Source organism: Tinamus guttatus, unplaced genomic scaffold (assembly GCF_059628265.1).
Source record: "Tinamus guttatus ecotype Peru unplaced genomic scaffold, ASM5962826v1 Tinamus_guttatus_pri_ptg000416l, whole genome shotgun sequence".
In the NCBI taxonomy this organism is placed as follows: domain Eukaryota; kingdom Metazoa; phylum Chordata; class Aves; order Tinamiformes; family Tinamidae; genus Tinamus; species Tinamus guttatus.
In genome coordinates, this window is record NW_028288950.1 from 459986 (window position 1) to 474065 (window position 14080).

At 49.9% G+C, this 14080-nt stretch overlaps 2 protein-coding genes across 2 annotated transcripts; one reads left to right on the top strand and one right to left on the bottom strand.

The window, feature by feature from the left end:
• Positions 1-2500: 2500 nt before the first annotated feature.
• Positions 2501-7193, bottom strand: LOC148593333 (zona pellucida sperm-binding protein 4-like). Its single transcript, XM_088531429.1, is given in 13 exon segments — positions 2501-2575; positions 2578-2642; positions 2774-2890; positions 3287-3368; positions 3929-4076; positions 4151-4340; positions 4527-4657; positions 4990-5087; positions 5257-5444; positions 5848-6003; positions 6503-6605; positions 6684-6805; positions 7133-7193. Coding segments are annotated over 13 exon segments (1536 nt in total).
• Positions 7194-8920: 1727 nt separating this feature from the next.
• Positions 8921-13820, top strand: LOC148593334 (cytochrome P450 2C19-like). Its single transcript, XM_088531418.1, has 9 exons — positions 8921-9110; positions 9458-9620; positions 10115-10264; positions 10593-10753; positions 11149-11325; positions 11887-12028; positions 12456-12643; positions 12774-12915; positions 13590-13820. Exons 1-9 carry the CDS (start codon positions 8931-8933, stop codon positions 13769-13771), a joined length of 1485 nt encoding a protein of 494 aa, XP_088387544.1. The 5' UTR covers positions 8921-8930; the 3' UTR covers positions 13772-13820.
• Positions 13821-14080: the final 260 nt, after the last annotated feature.

The window sequence follows — 14080 nt, forward strand, 5'->3', positions numbered from 1 at the left end:
ACTGATTTGGCAGCTGCTCCCAGAGCAGCACGCCTACTGCCATCACCTCACTCCTAGTGAGAAGCTGAGCATCCCTGATGCCAAGCCAGTGTTGGGTCCGTCAACTGAATTGACAGGGAGAGAGGCAACCACCATAGATATATATTGTCTTTTATTAATAGAAGAAAGATAATAAGTATTACCAGCTAGCTGGGGTCCGGGCTTTCCCACGCAAGGGTCACACCACGGACCCCGACCACTTCGGGCGTCCCTCTTTTATACCGTTCTTACCCAACAGTGTTTCCCCCTCCCATTTTCCTGTTTTGCATTCTTGCTAATGTTATCTATTTTGCTGAATTAAAACATCTGGATAAGCAGCCCTTCTATCATCCTGATTGAGGGCAGGGCACCCTAACCCCGCCACCTATCAAGGGTCCAGACCTTGCCATGAGCAGGGCATCCTGACCCTGCCATCTATCAAGGGTTCTGCCCCTGCCATGAGCAGGACATCCGGACTCCGCCAGTTATCATAGGTCCTTGTGCTCTAAGACTCAGCTTATTCTACATTAGCTATTTAACCCCTACACCAGTACGACAGGTCATCCCATTAAAAGGGAGCTAAGGGAACACCCCACTCAGAACTACAAGTAGAACAGGAAGTCAGTAAGACCCTTGCAAGTGGAGAAGAGGCCCAGGAAGAAGGGACAGGAGACTGCCTGGAAACAGAGCAGGGGGAAAACCGTGTTTTGCAGGAGGGAGGACCACAGTGCAAGGAGGCAGTCAAAGGCACTAGCGCACCCTGATTGGAGGTGGAGGTTGTGGGAACAGGGGATGATCAGCCAAGGAGGAAACCTCAGGGTTACTGACTTTTGCCTGAGATAGTGCCTCACAGGAGCACCTCAGCCCCACTCCTTTTCCTGCCCTTCCCCTCCTGCTAGGTACCAAGTAGCTGTCCCTTAAATATAGCAGTCTTCCCAGACAAGGGAAAAGAGAATTCACTTTGCCTCCTTGCATCCCCCTTATCACCACATGCACCTAATGTCTATCAGGAGGATCCAGCTCAGCACAGGGAATAACATTCCCTGCAAGGATCTAGTGGAACCCCAATGGAATGGGCCAGGGCTCCTCACAGCTCAGGCTATTGCATAGCCTTGTCACAAGCACGGTCTTGCCTGCTTCTCCACGCACACAAGAAGCACCATTTTGTAGGTAAGTATCGGTCCGCTTGAAAACCATGCAAGGCTACAGCAACCATTCCTGACATATGTGGGAAAAAGAAGTTAACGCACGGTTTCCACCAATCTCAATTAAATATTTGCTATGCTAAAGAAGCTGGTTAGATTTTGTTCCTCCCTTCGGCTTTGGAGAGCCTAGTAGCTGTTCTTGAAAAGGGAGATAAGCAGTATATTTAAAGGGATTCCCCCACCTTTTTGCAGAGAGAGTTTCTAATTGGCCTTGCCAAAAAGTGTTTTTTTTTTCTCCCCACTCAGATGTCCTTACTTAATTACTATATCAATTAATAAAAGGAAAATCCTGAAGCACAAGTACCACAGCTCCTCAAACCTGGAAAGAAGGGGAAAACAGTAGCATCTAGCTTCCCTTCTAGGACTGAAGTTTGTTAGCAGTTTTCCCCATAGGATATCAGGCATTTTGGAATAATCCGGACATAAAATGACGCTCCATCTGCTCAGCTACTGTAACTGAGCACACTAGACAGAGATGCCCCCATCAGCACTCAGAGTTATTTCTCATCTCAAAAGCACCTCCATGAACTGTTATGGCTATAGTGGTATCAAATAAGCACCCATTTGAAAGCTCTGAGAACTACATATAACTCTCTGCTCATGAACTCATGTTTTGCCAAATACAACGCTTCAGAGTCGATCCTTAAGCTCAGTTTGTTTCTGAAGTTCGGATCACCTAAGCCCTTTTATTCTCCGACTCTTTGCCAGACAGGTTTGTTACCCTGTACACTAGAGCACACTAGGTAGCCCCAGCAGGAGAATGCTTTACTATGCCTGCATTCACATCCTGCCACAAGAGCACAGCTCCAGCTGATCAGGGAAATCCAGGGACATGTGTAACTCCCATCAGCAGTTTCTCAGGGCAGCCCCCACAGCAGCACTGCATCTCCCAGATACAACAGATCAGACAGTCAGCTTTAGCTAGTTTTGAATGTGATGTAAAGTGCAGTGTAAGGAATAGAGGAATGCTTCTGCAGGCAGCTTAGCCAGGGGCACCACACAGCAGCTCTCATGTTTCCCACTGCAGCTTCCCAGCAGAGCAGGCAACAGCAAGGGCTCCCAATAGAGAGCAGCAGATACTCACTAACCTCAGAACAGGCAATGTAAGACCACAAGTCAGTATTGGCCAAGCTGTCTCAGCTGTCAGGGTTGTTTTTTGCCTGGCTACCCCAGACAAGGGCCTACAGGCAGAGACATGGAACACACTCCTGTTGCACTCAGGTGCTCCAGGCCAAGTAGAAAGAGCCCCCAGGGACAAGGTAGGTTTAAGAGACACTTTATTGCAGTACATGGATTTCATGCATTACAGGGGTCTTCCTTCGCCACAGCACAGCAGCCACAAGCAGCGCACACAGGACAGCCCAGCAGCCACCACAGCAACACCCAGAGCCCAGGGGGCTGCTGCGAGCACGGCCGCTCCTGCGGGAGGGAGACACCCATGAGGGCCCCTGGCCCTGAGGGGCAGGAACACCCCAGACTCCCTTTTCATGAGAAAGGCTTACACAAGCCTCTGTCCCCAGACAGGGAGGGCAGCAGGCCCACACACTTACCAAGGCCATCCATGGCAGGCCCCCCTCTTAGCTGATCCTGCAGGAGAATCACGGGGCCTTCGCTGGTGACATGGGAGGCGCCCTGCTGAAGGCCATGTTCAGCACTCCTTTTGCTCCCTATATAACAACAGGGATTTTAGGGGATGGGACTTGTGGCCTCAAACACTGTGTTAGGCAGACACACCCTTGCCAACACTCACTCTGGCACAGACAGCAGATGTTGTGTGTTCCCATTGCACTGCATGGGCTGCCACATTTTGTCCAAATCAGCTGCTCAACAGATACCAGAAGTGAGCAAGGAACAGGATTAAGAGCCTATGAAGGCCTCCACTTTCTTGGCCTGAGGGCAAGAGCCCTTCCTCAGCAAGATGGAAGGAAACAAGCCCCCATAGAGCACTACCAACAGAACTAGTCAGTACTATCTGTATCCCTTATGCCCTTCCCCCTCAGCTGGGGACTACGTGGTCCCTGTTGTCCCTTTGCACAAGGGGACAGCAAGGATAGAGCACATACTGGCTCCAGCCGGACAGGCTGCGATGCTGCAGGATTCCTGTTCCGACCGGTGGCACACCGAGGCAGTGCAGTGCAGGTACACCTAGAAAGAAGGGGCAAGGGCCTTGGGTCAGGCATCTGGACAGGTGATGTGCGGGTCTCAAAAATGAGAAGGCAAGAAATTTGCTCTGGGTTGCTTCACCTACAGCTTTAGCCTGGCACAAAGAGCAGAGGGGTCTCAGGCAGCTTTTATATCTACCACACAGACTTCAAACTAGGGTCCCCTCTGGAGTTACACTTCTCCCAATACCTGGGAATAGCACAGCTGTCCCAACACCACTGCTGTGACCACTGCCTAGGCAGTGCTGGAACGAGTTTTGAGGACTGATCCCAGCACTACTGAGCAGGAAAGGCAGGCATGGTGAACTTCACATGACTCCCGCTCAGAAATTTGAGCTTCAGCCCAGATGCTCCTTAATTTACAAGGGCTACTAAGGACCTTGGGCCAAGAAGGCCTAGAAAATACTTATCAGTGTGGCTAGACCACATTCCCTAAGCCAGCTCAACACAGCAGCTCACAGTGGCTGCAGACTGGCACTTACTACTGCCCCCACTGGTTGTTCGATCTCAAGAACATCCTAGGCTGCCAGGACAGGATCTTACCAGCCCAGAAAGCATCTCTTGGGAAGTAGAGTCCACAAATGTGAAGGTGTAGAGGGTGAAACGCTGGTAATGAGAGGGGAACTGTAGTCCTGAGGCACCAGTGAGAGGCACCAGCTGTGTCTGGTAGTTGTCCCCTTTATGGGGACACCTGGGAGGAAAAGACCAGCAGTCAGGAGGTGTCAGGCCCTCCTCTAGCCACAAATCTACCTCCAAAGTACTCACCCATCCACCAAGAGAGGCCACTGTAGCTGTTGGTGAGGGTGACTACTGAGAGTGGCCCAGCAGTGGTGCAGGGCAAGGACCAGGTCTGGGTCCCTCCTCTGGAGGATCTGCACTTCCACATAGAGGGGGTCTCTCAGAGCCTTCACCACAGGATAGTCACTGCCTGCATAGCAGGATCTATATCTTGCATCTGGACCACAAGAAACACACAAGAGTCACTTTAGACCCAGAAGAGCAGTTAAGGACAGCCATGCCAGCAAGTTCTCTATGGGGCAGAGAAGCAGTGCCAGGATTTGCTCATCACAGCCCCATTATCACCAGATTGTTGTTAGAGCTCTGCTGCTAGACATTTGAGTGAGTCCTGGGGCCCTCCTACCTGCAGCAATGCGCATCTCCAAGGACAGAGGACCAGGTTGGGACACAGCAGGAAGAGGTGGCACTGTGAACACCTGAACACTCAAGGGGATGAAGTTCCCAGTGATGGAGTAACTACAGCGTACATGTAACCTCGTGAGACAAGAGAGAGTCAGGCAGATGAGCCGAGATCAGACAGACCTTTTTCTCCCCCAGCACCACAACTCACAACCTCATTTGATTAATCATATTGCCACAGCATCTCCCACACATGCTTTTAACTACTTCAGCTTCTCTCCAGAGTGGGGACTGGAGTCTGCAAAGTATACCTGAGCAGCATCAGTTTATTCCCACTAAAGGGGGAACATACCACTCCCTAGCCTCTTCCAGCACCTGTGCTGTGAGTTCAGAACTTGCAACAAGCAGGAGCTTCTCTAGAGACCCTGGGCAGGACTCCATCTGGTCAGACCAGCCCCAGACATTACCTGAAAATGCTGTCCCTAGTGACGGAGCCAAGGTTCCCAGTCTCCACATCTGTAGATGCCACCAACTCGTTCTCATATATGGCATGATCCCCAGCTACCTGCAACAACAGTCATTGTTACAACATTCCCCGGCACCGAAGGTCCAGAAAAGTCATGCTAGAGAAGAGCATGGGGCCTCTGGAAGTCTCCAAGTTGCAACACTAAAACAACTGCAAGGTTGCTCCAGGTCTGCAAGCTCCTGCTATTGCAGACCACTGCAGCTCTTACCTGAAAAGTAGTGCCACAGGTAGAGAGAGGGAATGTGTACACAACAAATGCATTGTTCCTCACTACAGGAATGCAGCCAGTACTGGGCCCACTGGCCAGATGAACGGACTCCAGAATAAGGGGTGGCAGAGTCACCTCCCGAGAGACCGCAATGGAGAACTGGCCATCCAGTGTTCAGTGAGCTGTGACTGCAGGAAAACAGAGATTTCAGTCTCAAGCTTAGGGAAAAGGAGCAGTAAGGAGGTTAAGATTCAGGCATTACAGAAAAGACCAAGGCAACAAGTTCCACCAGCTCTCCTGCCTCTAAGCCCTAGAACGCAAGTTGTGCCGTGATCAGACATGGGTGCCGCCAGCTCTGACCAGCGTTCAGCACTAGCACTGTTGATTCCGGTCATAAATACAGATTGCAACTGCAATAGAGATTACAAAGCTAGACGCTTCAGTTGGGCAGAAGATTTTCCATAGTGAGAAGTGCAGCTCTAAACCACTTGCATTACTGGTACACACCAACCCTGCTTCCCTGGTGGAGCAGGGCACCCCAGTCACCAGCTTCTACTGCAGCTATGAGGGTAGTCAGTCACACCCACTCACCTGTGTTACCATAGTAACAAGGCTTCACCCTGTCCCCAGGATTGTAACAACAGCCTCGCTCTTCACACTCTGCCCAGCTTATAGGCATAGGGGCACAGGGCAGCCGGTCTTGGCTCTCAACAGCAGAGCAGACACTACCGCTTGGAGCATCCAGAGCTGGAAGAGACAGCAGGAGCTGGCAGGAAGAGCTCAGGAGTAGGGGGAAGGAACGCACAGAGGCCACCCAGTGGGAAAGCACCCCGCTATCTACATGTCAAGAGAAGGTTCATACACACAGGTGAGTGGTCAAACACACAGCAGGGAGACAGCCTGGAAGCCAGACTGGAGGATCTTTTGCATCTATAGTGACCTGACAGGAGGGTGCACTTGGTAATTCTGCAGGTATCTTGAGCCTCCGTGCAATAAATAAGTGACCTTGCCATAGAATCTCATAAAAACATTGTCATTATCAATTACTCCTGTGTAAGAAATAGTAATAGGTTTTAAGTGCATTGTGTCACTCGTGCCCACCACCACTCATTCCATGACAGGAACCCTCCGTGCAGTACCAAGCCCAGTTTCCTTCCAGCCTTGCCACTCTCTGTCTAGGAGTAACTACCCAAAGGGAAGGGCATTCAGACACAGGCAGGTGTCTAAAGGGATATCAGAGCCTTACCAGGGAGGTCCACAGGGCACCTGAGCAGCTTCTCTTCAAGCAGAGTCTCTTGCCCAGCAGCATCTGTCCCTTCAATCCCCACCAGCATGTAGCAGTTGCCTTCCTGGGGAAGGACCACCCAGGTCAGGGCAGTCACAGCAGCTGTACTCACAGCCCCAGCTGGACCCCTAAGGTCACTCACCCATTCAAAGACATAGCAGCCTGCATAGGAGAGGGACACTTTCCTGGAGCCATCTGGACTCTCAGACACCCAGAGACCACAGCTGGAGTCATTCTGCACAGCATGTGCCTTCCCCTCTGTATCTAGGGGTAGATGAGACAGCAGGAAGAGCCTAAACATCCCACAGAGAGGGCAGGGAGCACCACCCCTGACCCTTCTGTAGGGGGCAGGGTCCCAGCCAGCACTCAGGTCTGGGCCAGAATGAGGCTTCCAAGACCATCCAGACACAGGTGCAGCACTCAAGCCAAATGCTTGGCCATACAGTCAGCCCCCCAGTTACAAAGGCACAGGAGTGGTTAGACAACAAGCACTTCCCTGCTAAAGCAGACCCTTCCGCCTCATTTCAGTTACAGCTGGCACTCTGGAAAGATACAGCAGTGAGGAAAACTCTGGACATCACCCTCACTTACCGCAAGCAGTCACTACCAGGGAAGCATTTTCCTCCCAGCCTGGGGGCAGGGTGAGCTGCATGCCTCCTTGACCACAAGCCAGCATGGAGGGATCAGCAAAAAAGCCACCCTGGACCTCCAGGACCAAAGCAAGGGGGCCAAGAAACCCCCACAGGAATACAGCACCAAGCAAAGTCCCAGCCTGCCCTACTGCACCCATCCTCTTCTCCTGCCAAGGACCATACAGCAGCTCTGCTTAACCTAGCCCTTTTAAATTGCGTGGCCTCCTGTCATCAGAAAGAAGCCAGGTAGAAACTCCTGAATGGCCAGGTGGTCTCAGCCCACCATTTTAACACCTTCATTGCCTTCACCTGGATCTGAACCCATCACAGCCCTCTTGTGTCCTTTAGCAAAAAACACAGACACGAGGCGAGCTTATGTCAGGAGATGGGCTCATATGCATATCACTGAGATGAGAGGAGCTTATTTGTGCAATTTATGTTGGATCTGTAGAAGTGACTTCAAGGCTCATTTTTTTCTAGAGTTCTCCCTACCTATGGCGCATTGAGGAGATCTACCTGCTTTTTCCCCATGCACCCTCCTGGCTACTCTCACCACTCATGAAGCAGCATGAGTAGAAAAAGCTGTGTGTCCATGTAAGATATGGTGAGAGGAGAAGAATAAAAGCACAAAAGGGAACGTGCTTCCCTTGGGAAGATCCATTACGTGTTCTTTCTGCCTTTGTGGAGGTGCTGCTGCTTCCAAAGCTGAGCAGCATGCTGTCACATAGCCACAATTACCCCTCCACATGCACAAGTGAACAAGGTGGCCCAGGGGACTTTGCACATATAAAAGGAGGTGATTCCCCTCTACCATTTCAGGTTGTGAACTACAAGTCTATTTGCATTCAAGGCTGTTTGGACATAATCACAGGAGCCCTGTTGCTCAACTTTTGCCATCCCGGCTGCTAGGAATGTGATCATATGCTCAGTGGGACTCCATCCGCCCCAGAGCCCCCAGGCTGCCTGCATGGAGGGGTGGGAGCAGCATTTGGCACAGTCACCTACTGAGACAAAATCCCCAAAGAAAATAAGGATACAGCAAACCGGCAGGAAATTCTACAGGATGATGATGCACTTTCTGAAGCTTGGCATTTGTTTGGAAAAAGAAAAGAGGTGAAGCAGATGCTATAATACTTTTCTCAGGCTAAGCACTGTTAGCCTTTTCTCTGAATACCGATAATACCTGCCTCTGTTGAACTTCAAATGAAAGTTCCCGGGGAAGATGGATAGAGGGACTTTGAGTTCAGTTTTCCTGGGTCTTCACATGGCTACATAGGACAAAGCAGTCCTTCCTACTCTGGGCTTCTGCAGACAGAAATGAGTATGCAGAAAATCATTGGACACTACTGTGATGTGAAAAGAGCCACAGATTCCCACAGCTAATGGTCTGACTGACTAGTCACCTGATGTTTCCTTTTTATCCTTTTAAATCCCCTGTGAATCTGCTAGCGTGATGCAAACTCTCATGAACTCGGCTTTCTGTGTCCAGAGATTTCCTAATATCACATATCTCCTTACGGAATCAGCATGAAGTTCTCCACCTCAATTGACACATGCAATTGCTTGATAGCAGGGACAGCTTTGAACACTAATAAACACTGATATAAGTTCAAAATTCTTTCTACAACACACGGCAAGCTAGCAAATGATTGACCCATAATACTAAGTCAGCCATAGGGTGTTTTATTACACAATTCTGGAGTATATAAGCTCTACAGCTGGACAGACTCATTCCAGAGTGCCTCTCCACCTGGAAAATGGAGCTCCTGGGAGCAACAGGTGCTGTCCTACTGGTTTGCATTATTTGCCTGCTCTCCTTCACAGCATGGAGAAGCAGCTTTGGAAAGGGGAAGATGCCTCCTGGACCTGCTCCCCTTCCCATTCTAGGCAATATGATGCAGGTGAAACCAAAGGACTTGTCCAAAACCCTTGAGCAGGTAAGGTCACTTGCTTTGGCTCATTCACTTTCTTCTGCACATTCTGGGAAACATGAGCCAAGTGCACTGGGAGAACCTGTGGCTGTAGCCTGAGGAAGGTCAATCCTAGAGGGAGAGAAAAGTTAAGAGTATCATCTCAGCTGCTGCTCTGTACTGCTGTGATCCTTGGTTAGAGTGCCTGATGGCTGCAAGGCCTTTATATATCCATATTTGTTGTGGGAAGGCCAGATCTTGATATTCCTGATCTCTGAGAACACATTCCCACAGAGTAATACAACAACAAGGCCACTTTCTGACTTCTTCTGCCCACCTGCTCCACGGCCGTGTTTTCTTTTGTCTTTTGGCAGCTCAGCAAAAAGTACGGGTCAGTGTTCACAGTGCACCTGGGCTCTGACCCCGTGGTGGTGCTCCATGGACATGATGTGGTGAAAGAAGCCTTGATAGACCGCGCAGATGAGTTTGCTCCCAGAGGACACTGGCCGATCGGGGACAGAGCTAACAACGGACGAGGTATATTTACTGGCTGAGCTGCTTTTGAGAAGAGAAGGGTTGAGGACCAGACAGGCAGGGACAGGGGCTGGAGTGAGGTGTGCACAGGGGCAGGCTGAGGGAAGTGGCTGGGTCTAAACTGGAGAAGGGAAGGCAGAGCGAGGGGTTGGTGGTGGTTTTTCCTGCTTAGGGAGTACAGCACAGAAATGGAGCCAGGCTCCTTTTAGAGATGGACAGGGAAAGGGCAAGGCAACAGGCGCAGGCTGCAGCAAGGGAAGACCTTCATGCTTACAGAGAATGGTGCGTTCACAGTGAGGGTGGCTACGTGAGGGAAAGGGTCAAAACGAGGATGTTGAACTACACGACCTCCAAAGGTCTCCTCCACACTGAGGGATTCTACGTTGCTACTCTGCAGGCGTTCTCCTGAAGATGAAATTCACTGTCACTGTGAGCTTCAGTACAGCTCATGGCCAGCTCACCCAGGCAGGCCTTCCCTTTTCCTTCCTCTTCTGCAGGCATCATTTTCAGCAACAACGAGGAATGGCTACAAGTTCGCCGATTTGCTCTCACCACACTGCGCAACTTTGGGATGGGAAAGAGGAGCATCGAGGAGAGGATCCAAGAGGAAGCTGAGCACCTGCTGGAAGAAATCACCAAAACAAACAGTACAGTTTATTCTTAACGCACCTTATGTTTGCTAAGAAAGCCTGTAGGAAGTAAGCAGTGTTGGTGCTGGTCCAATGCAGGAATTAAGGTGACACATGTTCTTAGCTTGTAATTCAGGTTCCCATGCATGAATGCTGCCTCATTATAAAGCAACAAATAATTCCATGATTGCTTACTACTACCATTGGAGGAGCATTCTGTGTCATTCAGACTGTGATGTGGTATTTCTGTTAACCCTCCTCAAGGCTCAAGTAGCTGTAGAGCTAGCATTTTACAGCAGAAGCCAAAAATGTTGCTTCTTTCCTTTTTCGTTTTGTGACCTTGCAGGAATGCCTTTTGACCCAACCTACATAGTGAGCTGTGCTGTCTCCAACATCATATGCTCCATCGTCTTTGGGAACCGATATGACTATAGAGACAAGAAGTTTCTGGCCCTGATGAAAAACATTAACAACTTGTTTGAGATGATGAATTCCCCCTGGGGACAGGTATATTCAACAGCCATTTCATAGAGGGGATATAGTTCCAAGGTAGTAGGAGGCTCATTTCCTAATGAAGTCCCATTTCAGTCTTCACACTAGGACACAACAGTACATACAGCTTCTTCATCCCACTGCGCAGGAGGGAATTCACTCTAGAGCAAGAGGAGCCCTCACAAACCAAGCTGGCTTGGCCGGCTAGGTGCAGCCTACCCCTAGTCCTGACCACCCTTCTCCTCTGCTTCTGAGTTTCCTACTACTACTACTCAGCAAACCCTCATCTCTCTGTCAGACTGTCCAGGCCTCACCACCCCTCTGACTGGCTCTGTTGAGAGGTTGTGGACTTTTGCTAATTCCTAATGATGGGGAAATGTTCACACTAAGGAACTTCCTGGTCTTTTCAGCTCTATCAGATGTTCCCAAAGATCTTGGATTACATGCCCGGTCCTCACAACAGAATATTCACAGAAATTGATACTCTAAAAGCCTTCGTGGCAGAGGAGGTGAAGGCGCACCAAGCTTCCATAGACCCTAGGTCCCCTCGGGATTTCATTGACTGCTTCCTCAACAAAATGCAGGAGGTAAGGAGATAGCATGTAGCCCCATCTCCTCCCCAAGCACACCTACACGGAGCCCCTTTCCTTCGCCAAGTCACACACACATTGGACTCACCCCTTCCCTGTACTTTGCCCTGAAAGCTCGTCTGTGCACTGAGAAAACACCCAAAACGGGTGTCACGTCTGTCAGAGCACAGAATTCTGGGTCTGCCCACTCACTGGCCACTAACTGCAGCTCCTTGGACATCATCCCTACGTCTGCTTTCCGCAAAGCCCAGAGACATTTGCAGTCTGGTGTCACAGTTCCTTGGCTGGAAAGCAGTGGGCACAGGAAGGGCAAGCGGGCAGCTAGCTGCCATGCCGTGCACAGCTTGAAAGAAAGCTGCCCTGGGGGTCTATCTTACTGCACAGTCATTGAATTGTAATGTTGCAGCTAACTGCTGCACCTCAACAGGGGAACATAACAGCTCGGGCTGGAGAAGGACGCCTGGACTGATACAAGAAAGAGGCATGTTTCTCAGGAAACAGACCTGTTTTGACCTGCGTTTTTTGTTTTGTTTTTTGTTTGTTTGTTTGCTTTCCTAGGAGAAGCACAATGCCAACTCCCATTTCCACTTGAAGAACTTGATAACCAGCACCTTTGACTTGTTCGTTGGTGGAACTGAGACAACTAGCACCACCATAAGATATGGACTTCTGCTGCTTCTCAAACACCCCAAAATACAAGGTACCAGTCTGTGACCTCCTCCCCTCCAGCCATTCCTCTGCACTGGGCTCAGTTGTGACAGCACAGTGGGCAATGCAATCCCACCCCCCCACCTCTCTCTCTCTCTTATTCTCCACCCGAGCAGGAAAAGTTCTTGCAATCTCATTTCCTAGAGTGGGCCTTAGTGGACCTTGCAGCCCTCCTAGGCATATACAGCTGGCCCCTGGAGAGTCTGAGACTTAGCCCAGGCACATCTCTATCTTCCAGTACTCCTATTTAGCTGGAGGGCACTCTTTGCAATAGGTTGCAGTGGAGCTGCAAAATCAGCACCAGTTTTCCTAGGGACTTTGGTGTCTTGGTAAAACAGTAGGAAAACTTGGAACGATCTTGCTGAGTAGGCTTGGTTTTATTCACCCCTCTTAGTAATAGTCTGTGCCTTTCATGACAGAGAAAGTTCAGGAAGAGATCGACCAGGTGGTGGGACGATCACGAAGACCCTGTGTGGCTGACCGGACCCAGCTGCCCTACACAGATGCTGTGGTCCATGAAATCCAGCGCTTCATCAGTCTCTCTCCCTTGAGTCTTCCTCATTCTGTGAACAAAGACACTCACCTCAGAGGCTACGTCATTCCCAAGGTTAGTTCATATTCTCCCTTTGGTACCAACAACAATGTGCAGGAAATTTCATCCTTAACTCGGCAGGCAATCGGCTTACAAGACGTAACTCACCTCCACGTTATGCTCTGTTCTTCTTATGTTACCGCAGGGGACAACAATCTACCCCCATCTCAGTTCTGTCCTCCATGACAGTAAAGAGTTTGCAAACCCAGAAGAGTTCAACCCCGCACATTTCTTGAACGCAAACGGCACCTTTAAGAAGAGCGACTTCTTCATGCCCTTCTCCGCAGGTAAGGCACATGCTTCCTCTTCTCATTCCTCTCTCAGGAACTGCCGACCTCCTCCTCTGGGAACCAGCCCACCTTTGCCTTCACAGACACACAGACTTTCCTTGCCCTCTCTCCACTTGGTCCCTCCATGGCTTCCTCACAATTCAAGATAACTCCCAAGTGCTCCTTTCTCCAAGCGCACCTCCCATCTTGCAGAGGGCTCAGGGGCTTCTCAAACCTCACCCTGGGAGCTCCTGATGGAAGGACATGAATCATACCCATTCTCACATTAGAAATCCGTGTGCTTTGTACAGTAACTCCACTTTTCCCAAGTTCATCTTAAATACCTCTCACGCTATATGCCACCACTCACTCAGCAATATCCCCAACCTGCTGCTTTTGCACCTGCTCTTTATGCCACCTTGCTCCCTCTCATCCTGCCTCCTAATGTGCCTCCTTGGTGCTCAAGGCTTCTCCTGCTCACGTTCTTCTTTCACATACCCTAGCAAACTACCAGAGCGTGTCTAGTTTTTTCCCATCAAACTGTTCCCTTGCAAAAATGCTCCACAATCCTCACAGTCACCTCACTGCCATGGCTGTATCTCATAAACAATGCTGTGTAACACAGTTGCATAGCACAAATTCCAGTCCACTCTGCAACACCTGCTCAGCAATATTTGTTGTTTTAATTTCAGGCAAGCGAATATGCCCTGGAGAGGGCCTGGCACGCATGGAGATATTCTTAGTTGTAACCACCATCTTGCAGAACTTTACCTTGAAGCCTGTTGTCGATCCCAAGGAACTCAGCTCAGCTCCAACATTGAGTGGAACCGTCAGCCTACCTCCCGTTTACCAGCTCTGTGCTGTCCCTCGCTGAAGGACTCAAAACTTCTCTCCACTGTGTCCTGAGCTTGGCTTTTCCCTTACACCTTCCTTACTAACTCATTGCTCAGTGACCACATCTATTACCTGATTTCTTCAATAGTGCAATGTCCAGGGCTCGTCAAGACCTGCTTCTCCTGCTATATGCATCCAATGAAGATCAATATTCAGGTGTATGTATATATGCTCAAAAGTAAAAATAAGATAAAATAAAGTAAAATAAAATAAACTCTGGTCAGGATTTAAGCAGCATAACCAATAGGGCCTCTTAAATTTAAGATTTGGCAACACCTTCTCTGCCCTG